Here is a 13473-nt window from a genome sequence, read left to right as displayed (position 1 = left end):
ACCATTCAGAAGAGCTGCATGCCCTCGGGAGAAGTTACGGCTGTCGTTTCCCTTTGCTTCCAGCAGCCCGCAGTATCAGCACGGCAAGGCCGTTTTGGTTTATGTTAAAAGACCAGATGAGTCACTCATCCAGACTGTTGCCCCTACAACTACTGAAAAGGCTGCTGCCCCTCCTCATTAACTAAAGGTTTGTCTGGCCTCTCAACAGATACCCCTCCGTTGACATTGCACCTATGTTACGGCTATCTGTATTACTGAGGCACGCAAGCCTCCCCACCGACGGTCAGTTTCAGGGTTCATGGGGGGAGGAGGGGGTGTAATCAGTGCCATCCATGCGAAACTGGAGAGATCAGTAGCTTTTTATAAATAAACGTAGGAGTACCAAATGTCAATCATTTCTATATGGCGGATGTCAACAGCCAATAGATAATTTATAAAGTTCCTGGAAATATATCTTTTACCCACTACTGGTTTCTATTTCACATCATCATCACGGTGGTAAATTTTGCAAAGTTATAGTTACTAACATCATCATGACGATCCGGGATCAAGTAGCAGAAAAAAGATATATTTTCATACAGCCTGTGTACAACGCACTTACTAAAATAGAATTAATGTGTTGCTGCAAACAAGCCCATTTCCTGACTCGAGGCATGTGACACAGCGATACGACCACACGTTCGATCAGACAGTGTCTATCCTCTCAGGCGCTAATCCTGTGGGGCTCTTAAGATCCTGCTTAGCGTTAAGTATTACCCTTCAGACTACATTGATTGCGTATTTGAACAGCAGTCATGGGATCCTGACCAACACGAGCAGAATGTCGCGGAACAAGAAGCCACATTCTAGACAAGCCATTACAATGCCGCTGTCGAATTGCGGATTCCTTCTTACACGAGGCGTAATACGATCTTCTCACGAACAACCAACATTCAAATACATTGTTTGAATGAAAAACCCACTGTGCAATCTTTCTTCATACGGAGTGGTCACAAACCGTTTGGAAAGCTTGTAAAGGCATTGCAGGGTTATATTGAAAAATAACTGTGAAGAAAAAAATTCGATACTTTGTGTCGTTTCCGAATTAATTAGCAATGAAAGTAGCCAATCAGGCCGTTGCTCTCGCAGAGTCAAGGGTCCCGTCAGAGACGATGTCGCCAACGTATTCTGCGGTTGGTTTCCTAAAACAGAACAAGAGAGTGATACGAAAACAACTGTCACTAATTTTGTCTAGCAGGCCGCTTGAATTTGCACACGAAACGGAGTGATTGGCTAATTTCAACGCTAAATAAGTCGGAAACGGCGCAAAGTATGAATTATTTTCTAAATGATCATTTCTCAGCATAATATATCCTGCAAGACCCTTACAATCTATCCAGGCTGTTTCTAGTCATCCTGTATACACAGTATAAAAATGGTTCAAATGGCTCTGAGCACTATGGGACTTAACATCTATGGTCATCAGTCCCCTAGAACTTAGAACTACTTATACCTAACTAACCTAAAGACATCACACACATCCATGCCGGAGGCAGGATTCGAACCTGCGACTGTAGCAGCAGCGCGGTTCCGGACTGAAGCGCCTAGAACAGCTCGGCCACAGCGGCCACCATACACAGTATAGGTGACATTATTCTTTCCTGCTTTATAGAGATATAATGGAATACAAGTACTAATAATTTGCATATCCATACCCTTTTAACGTTTGCTCCATCTCGCCTTTATGGTGTTGCTTTATTGACCAGCAGTGTGTGTACAGTACATAATTTGCCGATGTCATTCAGTGATCCAGCTGTTCTTGTTTCTCTATCTTTCACTTCTATATGACCCCAAATGAGTGGTCATTTCTTACATCAATCCCCATATATATAATTCCAGTTTATTTAACTCTTCTGTTCTCATCCTTTGTCCACTAACTACCACCATAATACCTCTGTAAGTCCATCTTTATACGGATGGTTGCGGAACCTCTGCTGTTCAATATAAAATGTCGAATCAAAACACCTTCAGCCCTCTCAATTTCCAGTTATTTTACTTGAGCAACCAGTTTCGGCGCTACATTACGCCATCTCCATTCCAACTAACCGACGTGTAGGATGAATCCCAAATCTGGTCCAGTCAAAATAGGTGTTAGCATTCAGTGACTAGTATTCATAGATTTTTGACACAGCAATCCCTTCGATAGTATGAGTCGGCAAGTGATAGACTGTGCCAAAGTCTACGGATACCACTCACTGAATGCTGGCCCCTATTCTGACTGGACCAGACGTGAGATTCTTCCTACAAGTCGGTCAGGAAGATGGCGTAATGTTAGCGTAAGGGTAGCTGAAATAAAATAACTGGAAATTTAGACCGCTGAAGGTGTTTTCATTCGACATTTTATTTCTCCACCATAATGTCTTCCCCTACCCATTACCTGAAGCTAATGATCAAAGCGAGAAACGAGTAGAGCATCATCTTTCGCAACTCATAGGCGCCACATAGCGAGGTGGCGCAGTGGTTAGCACAGGAATCGTATTCGGGAGGACGGCGGTTCAAACCTGCGTCCGGCCATCCAGATTCAGCTTTTCCGTGAATTCCCTAAATCGCTTGGGGCAAATGCCGGGATGGTTCCTTCGAAAGGGCACGGTCGATTTCTTTCCCTAATTCGAGATTGTGATCCGTCTCTAATGACCTCATTGTCGACGGGACGTTAAACACTAATCTCCTCCTTCTCAAAGCCTCCGAGCAGCTCCCCACATAACATCAACTTTATCGCATCAGCAATACCGTTTTTAATAATATCGTCTTCTCTCATATTTCTTTGTATTTAATGCCATTTTCATATTTCACAGAGTAGGTTAACAGCAGCTAAATCTCTGCTGCCAGCCCATTCCTGAATGGGAATGTGAAATCAAACAAAGAAACAAAAATACTACACTCCTGGAAATGGAAAAAAGAACACATTGACACCGGTGTGTCAGATCCACCATACTTGCTGCGGACACTGCGAGAGGGCTGTACAAGCAATGATCACACGCACGGCACAGCGGACACACCAGGAACCGCGGTGTTGGCCGTCGAATGGCGCTAGCTGCGCAGCATTTGTGCACCGCCGCCGTCAGTGTCAGCCAGTTTGCCGTGGCATACGGAGCTCCATCGCAGTCTTTAACACTGGTAGCATGCCGCGACAGCGTGGACGTGAACCGTATGTGCAGTTGACGGACTTTGAGCGAGGGCGTATAGTGGGCATGCGGGAGGCCGGGTGGACGTACCGCCGAATTGCTCAACACGTGGGCGTGAGGTCTCCACAGTACATCGATGTTGTCGCCAGTGGTCGGCGGAAGGAGCACGTGCCCGTCGACCTGGGACCGGACCGCAGCGACGCACGGATGCACGCCAAGACCGTAGGATCCTACGCAGTGCCGTAGGGGACCGCACTGCCACTTCCCAGCAAATTAGGGACACTGTTGCTCCTGGGGTATCGGCGAGGACCATTCGCAACCGTCTCCATGAAGCTGGCCTACGATCCCGCACACCGTTAGGCCGTCTTCCGCTCACGCCCCAACATCGTGCAGCCCGCCTCCAGTGGTGTCGCGACAGGCGTGAATGGAGGGACGAATGGAGACGTGTCGTCTTCAGCGATGAGAGTCGCTTCTGCCTTGGTGCCAATGATGGTCGTATGCGTGTTTGGCGCCGTGCAGGTGAGCGCCACAATCAGGACTGCCTACGACCGAGGCACACAGGGCCAACACCAGGCATCATGGTGTGGGGAGCGATCTCCTACACGGGCCGTACACCTCTGGTGATCGTCGAGGGGACACTGAATAGTGCACGGTACATCCAAACCGTCATCGAACCCATCGTTCTACCATTAGTAGACTGGCAAGGGAACTTGCTGTTCCCACAGGACAATGCACGTCCGCATGTATCCCGTGCCACCCAACGTTCTCTAGAAGGTGTAAGTCAACTACCCTGGCCAGCAAGATCTCCGGATCTGTCCCCCATTGAGCATGTTTGGGACTGGATGAAGCATCGTCTCACGCGGTCTGCACGTCCAGCACGAACGCTGGTCCAACTGAGGTGCCAGGTGGAAATCGCATGGCAAGCCGTTCCACAGGACTACATCCAGCATCTCTACGATCGTCTCCATGGGAGAATAGCAGCCTGCATTGCTGCGAAAGGTGGATATACACTGTACTAGTGCCGACATTGTGCATGCTGTGTTGCCTGTGTCTATGTACCTGTGGTTCTGTCAGTGTGATCATGTGATGTATCTGACCCCAGGAATGTGTCAATAAAGTTTCCCCTTCCTGGGACAATGAATTCACGGTGTTCTTATTTCAATTTCCAGGAGTGTATATAGTTGCGACTTGCTTCTGTAGTATCGCGCTCATTTCCTTCCACACAGTCTCTTTTTTCTCCAGATTGTAATGGGTTGTCCCTCTGGTATAGACATGCGTATTCAAATACAGATATATATAAGCAGGCAGAATACCGCGCTGCGGTCGGCAACGTCTATATAAAACAACAAGTGTCTGGCGAAGTTGTTTGATCGGTTACTGGTGCTACAATGGCAGATTATAAAGATTTAAGTGAGTTTGAACGTGGTGTTATAGTCGGCGCGCGAGCCATGGGGCACAGCATCTCCGAGATAGCGATGAAGAGGGCATTTTACCGTACGACCATTTTATGAGCGTACCGTGAATATCAGGAATCCGGTAAAACATCAAATCTGCGACATCGCTGCGGCCAGAAAAAGATCGTGCAAGAACAGGACCAACGACGGCTGAATAGTATCGTTCAGAGTGACAGAAGTGCAACCCTTCCAAAAATTGATGCAGATTTCAGTGCCGGGCCATCAACAAATGTTAGCGTGTGAACCATTGAACGAACATCATGATGTGGGCTTACAGAGCCGAAGACCCACTCGTGTACCCTTGACGACTGTACGACACAAAGCTTTACGCCTCGCCTGGGCCCGTCAACACCGACATTGGACTGCTGATGATGGGAAACGTGTGGCTTAGTGGGAGTGATATGGGACCCCTGATACCTCTAGAAACGATTCTGATAGGTGATACGTACGTAAGAATCCTGTCTGACCATCTGCATCCAGTCATGTCCATTGTGCATTCCGACGGACTTGGGCAATTCCAGCAAAGCAATACGACACCCCACACGCCCAGAATTGCTACAGAGTGTCTCCAAGAACACTCTTCTGAATTTAAACACTTCTACTGGTCACCAAATTCCCGCGACATGAACATTATTAAGCATTAGTGGGATGCCTTGCGACGTGCTGTTCAGAAGAGATCTCCACCCCTCGTACTCTTACGGATTTATGGACAGCCCTGCCGATTCATGTCAGTTCCCTCTAGCCCTAGTTTAGATATTAGTCGAGTCCATGCCACGGTGTGTTGCGGCACTTCCTGCGTTCTCGCAGGGGCCCTGCACGATATTAGGCAGGTGTACTACTTTCTTTGGATCTTCAGTGTGTAATTTGACGGTGAGTATGCTTTCCTACTTGTTGATTGACTCAGAAGTAACACTAGTGATGATAAAAGTGCGTGAGGCAAGGGAGGTGAGGATCTTTGCCTAGCACCCAACGATCGGCTGGGGTCTACCTAGCCACGAATCGGCATCGCGCAACACATTTCGCAGTAGAGATACTAGCGAGACTTGCCTCGCGAAACTGCTCTGAGAGGCTGTTTCGCGTAGTGCAAACGCACGGCGAGTGAGGCGAGCGCGTGGTGCGCAGGTGCTGGTGCACGACGCGCTGAACGTGCCGGCGGAGACGAGCGCGGCGTGGCTGGCGTCCCCCGGGCAGGAGGTGCTGCTGTCGCTGCAGCCGCAGCTGATGTACGCGACGCAGGCGGCCCAGCACGAGCGGCCAGGCCGCCGCGGCTGCCTGCTGCGCGAGGAGCGGCCGCTAGACTTGGAGCGCGCCTACTCCAGCCACAACTGCCGCCACGACTGCCGCAACAACCGCACCTGGCAGCTCTGCGCCTGCCTGCCCTTCCACGTCCACGACAAGGGTCAGCCGCTCCCTAAGGCTGCAGAGCTGCCCATTCCACAGGAATGTGTCTACACAGTATAATAGGAAGAATGCATGATAAGATTACACGATCCAGTCACTTTAGTGTGACCACCGCCAATGTCCGACGTCAACGCGCAATAACCACTCACAGAAGGCAGATGGGAGCACTAGCAGCACTTCTTGTTGTTGTTGTTGTTGTTGTGGTCTTCAGTCCAGAGACTGCTTTGATGCAGCTCTCCATTCTACTCTATCCTGCGCAAGCTTCTTCAACTCCCAGTACCTACAGCAACCTACATCCTTCTCAATCTGTTTAATGTATTCGTCTCTTGGTCTCCCTCTACGATTTTTACCCTCCACGCTGCCCTCCAATACTAAGTTGGTGACCCCTTGATGACTCAGAATATGTCCTACCAAGTGAGACGGCCGCGGTGGTCTAGCGGTTCTAGGCGCGCAGTCCGGAACCGCGCGACTGCTACGGTCGCAGGTTCGAATCCTGCCTCGGGCATGGGTTTGTGTGATGTCCTTAGGTTAGTTAGGTTTAAGTAGTTCTAAGTTCTAGGGGACTGATGACCACAGGAGTTGAGTCCCATAGTGCTCAGAACCATTTGAACCATTTGAACCTACCAAGTGATCCTTTCTTCTAGTCAAGTTGTGCCACAAATTCCTCTGCTCCCTAATTCTATGCAATACCTCGTCATTAGTTATGTCATCTACCCGTCTAATCTTCAGCATTCTTCTGTGGCAACACATTTCGAAAGATTCTATTCTCTTCTTGTCTAAACTACTTATCGTCCACGTTTCAATTCCATACGTGGCTACACTCACATACAAATACTTTCAGAAACGACATCCTGACACTTAAATCTATACTCGATGTTAACAGATTTCTCTTCTTCGGAAACCCTTTCCTTGCCTTGCCAGTCTACATTTTATATACTCTCTACTTCAACCATCATCAGTTATTTTGCTCCCCAAATAGCAAAACTCCTTTACTACTTTAAGTGTCTCATTTCCTAATCTAATTCCCTCAGCATCACCCGATTTAATTCAGCTACATTCCATTATTCTCGTTTTGCTTTTGTTGATGTTCATCTTATATCCTCCTTTCAAGACACTGTCCATTCAATTCAATTGCTCTTCCAAGTCCTTTGCTGTCTCTGACAGAATTACAATGTAACTGGCGGACCTCAAAGTTTTTATTTCTTCTCCATGGATCTTAATACCTACTCTGAATTTTTCTTTCGTTTCCTTTACTGCTTGCTCAATACACAAATTGAATAACATCGGAGATAGGCTGCAACCCTGTCTCACTCCCTTCCCAACCATTGCTTCTCTTTCATGCCCCTCGGCTCTTACAACTCCCATCTGGTTTCTGTACAAATCGTAAATAGCCTTTCGCTTCCCGTATTTTACCCCTGCCGCCTTCAGAATGTGAAAGAGAGTATTCCAGTCAACATTGTCAAAAGATTTCTCTAAGTATACAAATTCTAGAAATGTAGGTTTGCCTACCCTTAATCTACACTCCTGGAAATTGAAATAAGAACACCGTGAATTTATTGTCCCAGGAAGAGGAAACTTTATTGACACATTCGTGGGGTCAGATACATGTCATGATCACACTGACAGAACCACAGGTACATAGACACAGGCAACACAGCATGCACAATGTCGGCACTAGTACAGTGTATATCCACCTTTCGCAGCAATGCAGGCTGCTATTCTCCCATGGAGACGATCGTAGAGATGCTAGATGCAGTCCGGTGGAACGGCTTGCCATGCCATTTCCACCTGGCGCCTCAGTTGGACCAGCGTTCGTGCTGGACGTGCAGACCGCGTGAGACGACGCTTCATCCAGTCCCAAACATGCTCAATGGGGGACAGATCCGGAGATCTTGCTGGCCAGGGTAGTTGACTTACACCTTCTAGAGCACGTTGGGTGGCACGGGATACATGCGGACGTGCATTGTCCTGTTGGAACAGCAAGTTCCGTTGCCGGTCTAGGAATGGTAGAACGATGGGTTCGATGACGGTTTGGATGTACCGTGCACTATTCAGTGTCCCCTCGACGATCACCAGAGGTGTACAGCCAGTGTAGGAGATCGCTCCCCACACCATGATGCCGGGTGTTGGCCCTGTGTGCCTCGGTCGTATGCAGTCCTGATTGTGGCGCTCACCTGCACGGCGACAAACACGCATACGACCATCATTGGCACCAAGGCAGAAGCGACTCTCATCGCTGAAGACGACACGTCTCCATTCGTCCCTCCATTCACGCTTGTCGCGACACCACTGGAGGCGGGCTACACGATGTTGGGGCGTGAGCGGAAGACGGCCTAGCGGTGTGCGGGACCGTAGCCCAGCTTCATGGAGACGGTTGCGATTGGTCCTCGCCGATACCCCAGGAGCAACAGTGTCCCTAATTTGCTGGGAAGTGGCGGTGCGGTCCCCTACGGCACTGCGTAGGATCCTACGGTCTTGGCGTGCATCCGTGCGTCGCTGCGGTCCGGTCCCAGGTCGACGGGCACGTGCTCCTTCCGCCGACCACTGGCGACAACATCGATGTACTGTGGAGACCTCACGCCCCACGTGTTGAGCAATTCGGCGGTACGTCCACGCGGCTTCCCGCATGCCCACTATACGCCCTCACTCAAAGTCCGTCAACTGCACATACGGTTCACGTCCACGCTGTCGCGGCATGCTACCAGTGTTAAAGACTGCGATGGAGCTCCGTATGCCACGGCAAACTGGCTGACACTGACGGCGGCGGTGCACAAATGCTACGCAGCTAGCGCCATTCGACGGCCAACACCGCGGTTCCTGGTGTGTCCGCTGTGCCGTGCGTGTGATCATTGCTTGTACAGCCCTCTCGCAGTGTCCGGAGCAAGTATGGTGGGTCTGACACACCGGTGTCAATGTGTTCTTTTTTCCATTTCCAGGAGTGTATTTTCTAGGATAAGTCGTAGGGGAAGTATTGCCTCACGTGTTCCAACATTTCTGCGGAATCCAAACTGATCTTTGCCGAGGTCGGCTTCTACCAGTTTTTCCATTCGTCTGTAAAGAATTCGTGTTAGTATTTTGCAGCTGTGACTTATTAAACTGATAGTTCGCTAATTTTCACATCTGTCAACACCTGCTTTCTTTGGGATTGGAATTATTATATTCTTCTTGAAGTCTGAGAGTATTTCGGCTGTCTCATACAGCTTACTCACTGGACAGTAGAGTTTTGTCAGGGCTGGCTCTCCCAAGGCTATCAGTAGTTCCAATGGAATGTTGTCTACTCCCAGGGCCTTGTTTCGATTCAGGTCTTTCAGTGCTCTGTCAAACTCTTCACACAGTATCATATCTCCCATTTCATCTTCATGTTCATCCTCTTCCATAATATTGTCCCCAAGAACATCGCCCTTGTATAGACCCTCTACATACTCCTTCACCTTTCTGCTTTCCCTTCTTTGCTTAGAACTGGGTTTCCATCTGAGCTCCTGATATTCATGCAAGTGGTTCTCTTTTCTCCAAAGGTCTCTTTAATTTTCCTGTTGACAGTATCTATCTTTCCCCTAGTGATATACGCCTCTACATCCTTACATTTGTCCTCTAGCCATCCCTGCTTAGCCATTTTGCACTTCCTGTTGATCTCATTTTTTAGGCGTTTGTATTCCTTTTTGTCTGCTTCATTTACTGCATTTTTGTATTTTCTCCTTTCATCGATTAAATTCAATATCTCTTCTGTTACCCAAGGATTTCTATTTGCCCTCGTCTTTTTACCTACTTGATCCTCTGGTGCCTTCACTATATCAGCTCTCAAAGCTACCCATTCTTCTTCTACTGTATTTCTTTCCATCATTCTTGTCAACCGTTCCCTAATGCTGTCCCTGAAACTTTCTACAACCTCTGGGTCTGTCAGTTTGTCCCGGTCCCATCTCCTTAAATCCCCACCTTTTTGCAGTTTCTTCAGTTTTAACCTACAGTTCATAACCAACAGATTGTGATCAGAGTCCACATCTGCCACTGGAAATGTCTTACAATTTAATACCGGGTTCCTAAATCTCTGTCTTACCATTATATAATCTGTCTGAAACCTTCCAGCGTCAACAGGCCTCTTCCATGTATACAACCTTCTTTCATGATTCTTGTACGAAGTGTTAACTATGATTAAGTTATGCTCTGTGCAAAATTCTACCAGGCGGCTTCCTCTCTCATTCCTTACCCCAATTCCATATTCACCTACTACGTTTCCTTCAAATGGCTCTGAGCACTATGGGACTTAACATCTATGGTCATCAGTCCCCTAGAACTTAGAACTACTTAAACCTAACTAACCTAAGGACATCACACACATCCATGCCCGATGCAGGATTCGAACCTGCGACCGTAGCAGTCGAGCGGCTCCGGACTGAGCGCAGAGAACCGCTAGACCACTGCGGCCGGCTACGTTTCCTTCTCTTCCTTTTCCTACTATCGAATTCCAATCATCCATGACTATTACATTTTCGTCTTCCTTCACTATCTGAATAATTTCTTTTATCTCATCATACATTTCATCAATCTCTTCGTCATCTGCGGAGTTAGTTGTCATATAAACTTGTACTACTATGGTAGACATGGGCTTCGTATCTGTCTTGGCCACAACTATGCTTTTTGCAGTAGCTTACCTGCATTCCTATTTTTTATTCATTATTAAGCCTACTCCTGCATTACCCCTATTTGATTTTGTATTTATAACCATGTATTCACCTGACCAGAAATGTTAATCCTCATGCCACCGAACTTCACTACTTCCCACTATATCTATCTTTAACCTATCCATTTCCCTTTTTAAATTTTCTAACCTACCTGCCCGATTAAGGGATCTGACATTCCACGCTCCGACCCGTAGAACGCCAGTTTTCTTTCTCCTGATAACGACGTCCTCTTGAATAGTCCCCGCCCGGAGATCCGAATGGGGGACTATTTTACCTCCGGAATATTTTACCCAAAAGGACGCCATCATCATTTAACCATACAGTAAAGCTGCATGCCCTCGGGAAAAATTACGGATGTAGTTTCCCTTGCTTTCAGCCGTTTGCAGTACCAGCACAGCAAGGCCGTTTTCGTTAGTGTTACAAGGCCAGATCACTCAATCATCCAGACGGTTGCCCTTGCAACTACTGAAAAGGCTGCTGCCTCTCTTGAGGAACCACACGTTTGTCTGGCCTCTCAACAGATACCCCTCCTTTGTGGTTGCAACTACGGTACGGCTATCTGTATCGCTGAGACACGCAAGCCTCCCCACCAACGGCAAGGTCCACTGCACTAAGAGTGGGGAGTATATAAAGCATGTCAGGGGGATGTAATGCGGAAACCGAGCGATTTATCTGACATTCAAAAGAGCATGGTTATTGGCTTTCGGGTAAAGAGTGGAAGCATTTCTGAAATAGCTAAGTTTGTAAGCTGATGGAGTGCTGCCATGGTTAAAGTACACCGTGTATGTTAAAATGGCACATCCAAACCCGGTGCTTAGGCATCTGTGGTACACCAAGCTACAAACGTGTATAGGCGAGCAGACGTGCAACAGTTGAGTAACTGATCCCCAGATCAACCAAGGGGCTACCAACAGTATCTCCTATTCGGCTGTTTATTGGCCGTTGCTGTGTATGTGTCTCCTCAGTAGGCGCCTCGTTCATGCACCCATGCTGGCTAGTGTTCATTGGCAACGACAACTGGAGTTTGTACGCCAGTATCGCAACTGGACGCCCACTGGGTGGCAACAGGTGGCCTTTTCATGTGACTCACGTTTTATGCACCATTGGACTGATGGCCGTTGCACCATTGGACTGATGGCTGTTTTCATGCACGGCGTGAAACTTCTGAAGGCAAACAAGCTGCTACAATTGTCAGAATGGTCCAGGCCTGAGGAGGGGGCGTTATAGTCTGTGGAATGTTGTCGAGGCATTCCCTGAGTGGTCTCGACATTCTGGAAGGCACACTGGATTAACACACGAATGGATCCATCGTTGGGGACATTTCCACCTCTACATGTAACCTGTTTTTCTTCAACGCAGTGGCATCTACAAGCAGGGCAATGCAATTTGTCACGCAGCTCGCGGTGTACGTGCACGATTCGTAGAGTACCAGGATGAGTTTACCATAGTTCCATGGCCATCAAACGCCCCGAATTTAAACTCAATCGAGAATATGTGGGACCCCCTCGATCGGACTCTTCGCACCATGAATGCTCAACTGAGAAACCTAATGCACCCTGCAGTGCTGTGGCCACAACTTCTACTGACGTAGGATCGATTGTTTCCTTCCTCTACCACATTGCGCTTCAAAAGAACCTGTCTTTTCTAATTTGGTAATCATTTTTTCCAGAGCCTTGCGAGGCATTGCACCAACGCCATGTTTCATACCCTTCAGTGTTCAGAACTTCTGGAGTGCTACTAGTGCACAGTCACTGTTCTTGTAAAAGAGCTTTACCAGGTAGTGCACGGTCCTGCACTGAGTCAGTCATGCAGAGCGTGTCAGACAAACAGAGGAATAGACGGTCCAGACTGTATACCAGTCAGGTTCCTTTCAGGGCATGCTGATACAATAGCTCCTTATTTAGCAATCATATACAACCACTTGCTCGTGGAAAGATACGTGCCCAAAGATTGGAAAGCTGCACAAACTCATACCAATACCTGAGAAAGGAAATAGGAGTAATCCGCTGAATGAAATAGGAGTAATCCGCTGAATTACAGACCCACATCACTACCGTCGATTCGCAATAGGAATATGCGACATATCCTGTGCTCGAACATTATGAATCACCTGGAAGAAAATGATTTATTGACAAATAGTCAACACAGATTCAGCTGCTTATTCTCCCCACGTAATGAGTGCTATTGACAGGGGAGTTCAAATTGATTCCATATTTTTAGATTTCCAGAGGTTTTTGACACCGTTTCTCACAAACTAAAACTAAAACTCCAACCGAACAGGTGCTGGAAAGCCCAACTGTGCAGACCGGCCGCCGTGTCATCCTCAGCCCCCAGGCGTCACTGGATATGGATGAGCATGTGGTCAGCACACCGCTCTCTCGGCCGGAGATCAGTTTACGAGACCGGAGCCGCTACTTCTCAGTCAAGTAGCTCCTGAGTTTGCCTCACAAGGGCTGAGTGCACAACGCTTGCCAACAGCTCTCGGCAGACCGGATGGTCACCCATCAAAGAGCTAGCCCAGTCCGACAGCGCTTAACTTCGATGATCTGACGGGAGCTGGTGTTACCACTGTGGCAAGGCCGTTGGCACCGTTCCTCACAAGCAACTTCTAATTAAATTGCATGCCTATGGAGTATAGTCTCAGTTGTGTAACTGGATTCATGATTTCCTGTCAGAAAGGTCACAGTTCGTAATAACCGATGGAAAGTGATCGAGCAACACAGAAGTAATACCCGGCGTTCTCCGTGGAAGTATTATAGGTCCTCTGCTGTTCCT

General features: G+C 48.0%; 1 protein-coding gene across 1 annotated transcript in view; it reads left to right on the top strand.

The window, feature by feature from the left end:
• LOC126298154 (sodium channel protein Nach-like) overlaps nt 1-13473 on the top strand; it is a 129028-nt gene that overhangs the window by 89584 nt on the left and 25971 nt on the right. Inside the window, exon 6 of the mRNA XM_049989464.1 lies at nt 5741-6017. Coding sequence (XP_049845421.1) covers nt 5741-6017 — 277 coding nt within the window. The remainder of the gene's footprint in view (nt 1-5740; nt 6018-13473) is intronic.

This window comes from Schistocerca gregaria, chromosome X (genome assembly GCF_023897955.1).
Source record: "Schistocerca gregaria isolate iqSchGreg1 chromosome X, iqSchGreg1.2, whole genome shotgun sequence".
NCBI lineage: Eukaryota > Metazoa > Arthropoda > Insecta > Orthoptera > Acrididae > Schistocerca > Schistocerca gregaria.
The sequence above is the reverse complement of the archived record's forward strand: the minus strand, read 5'-3'. Positions and strand labels throughout refer to the sequence as shown.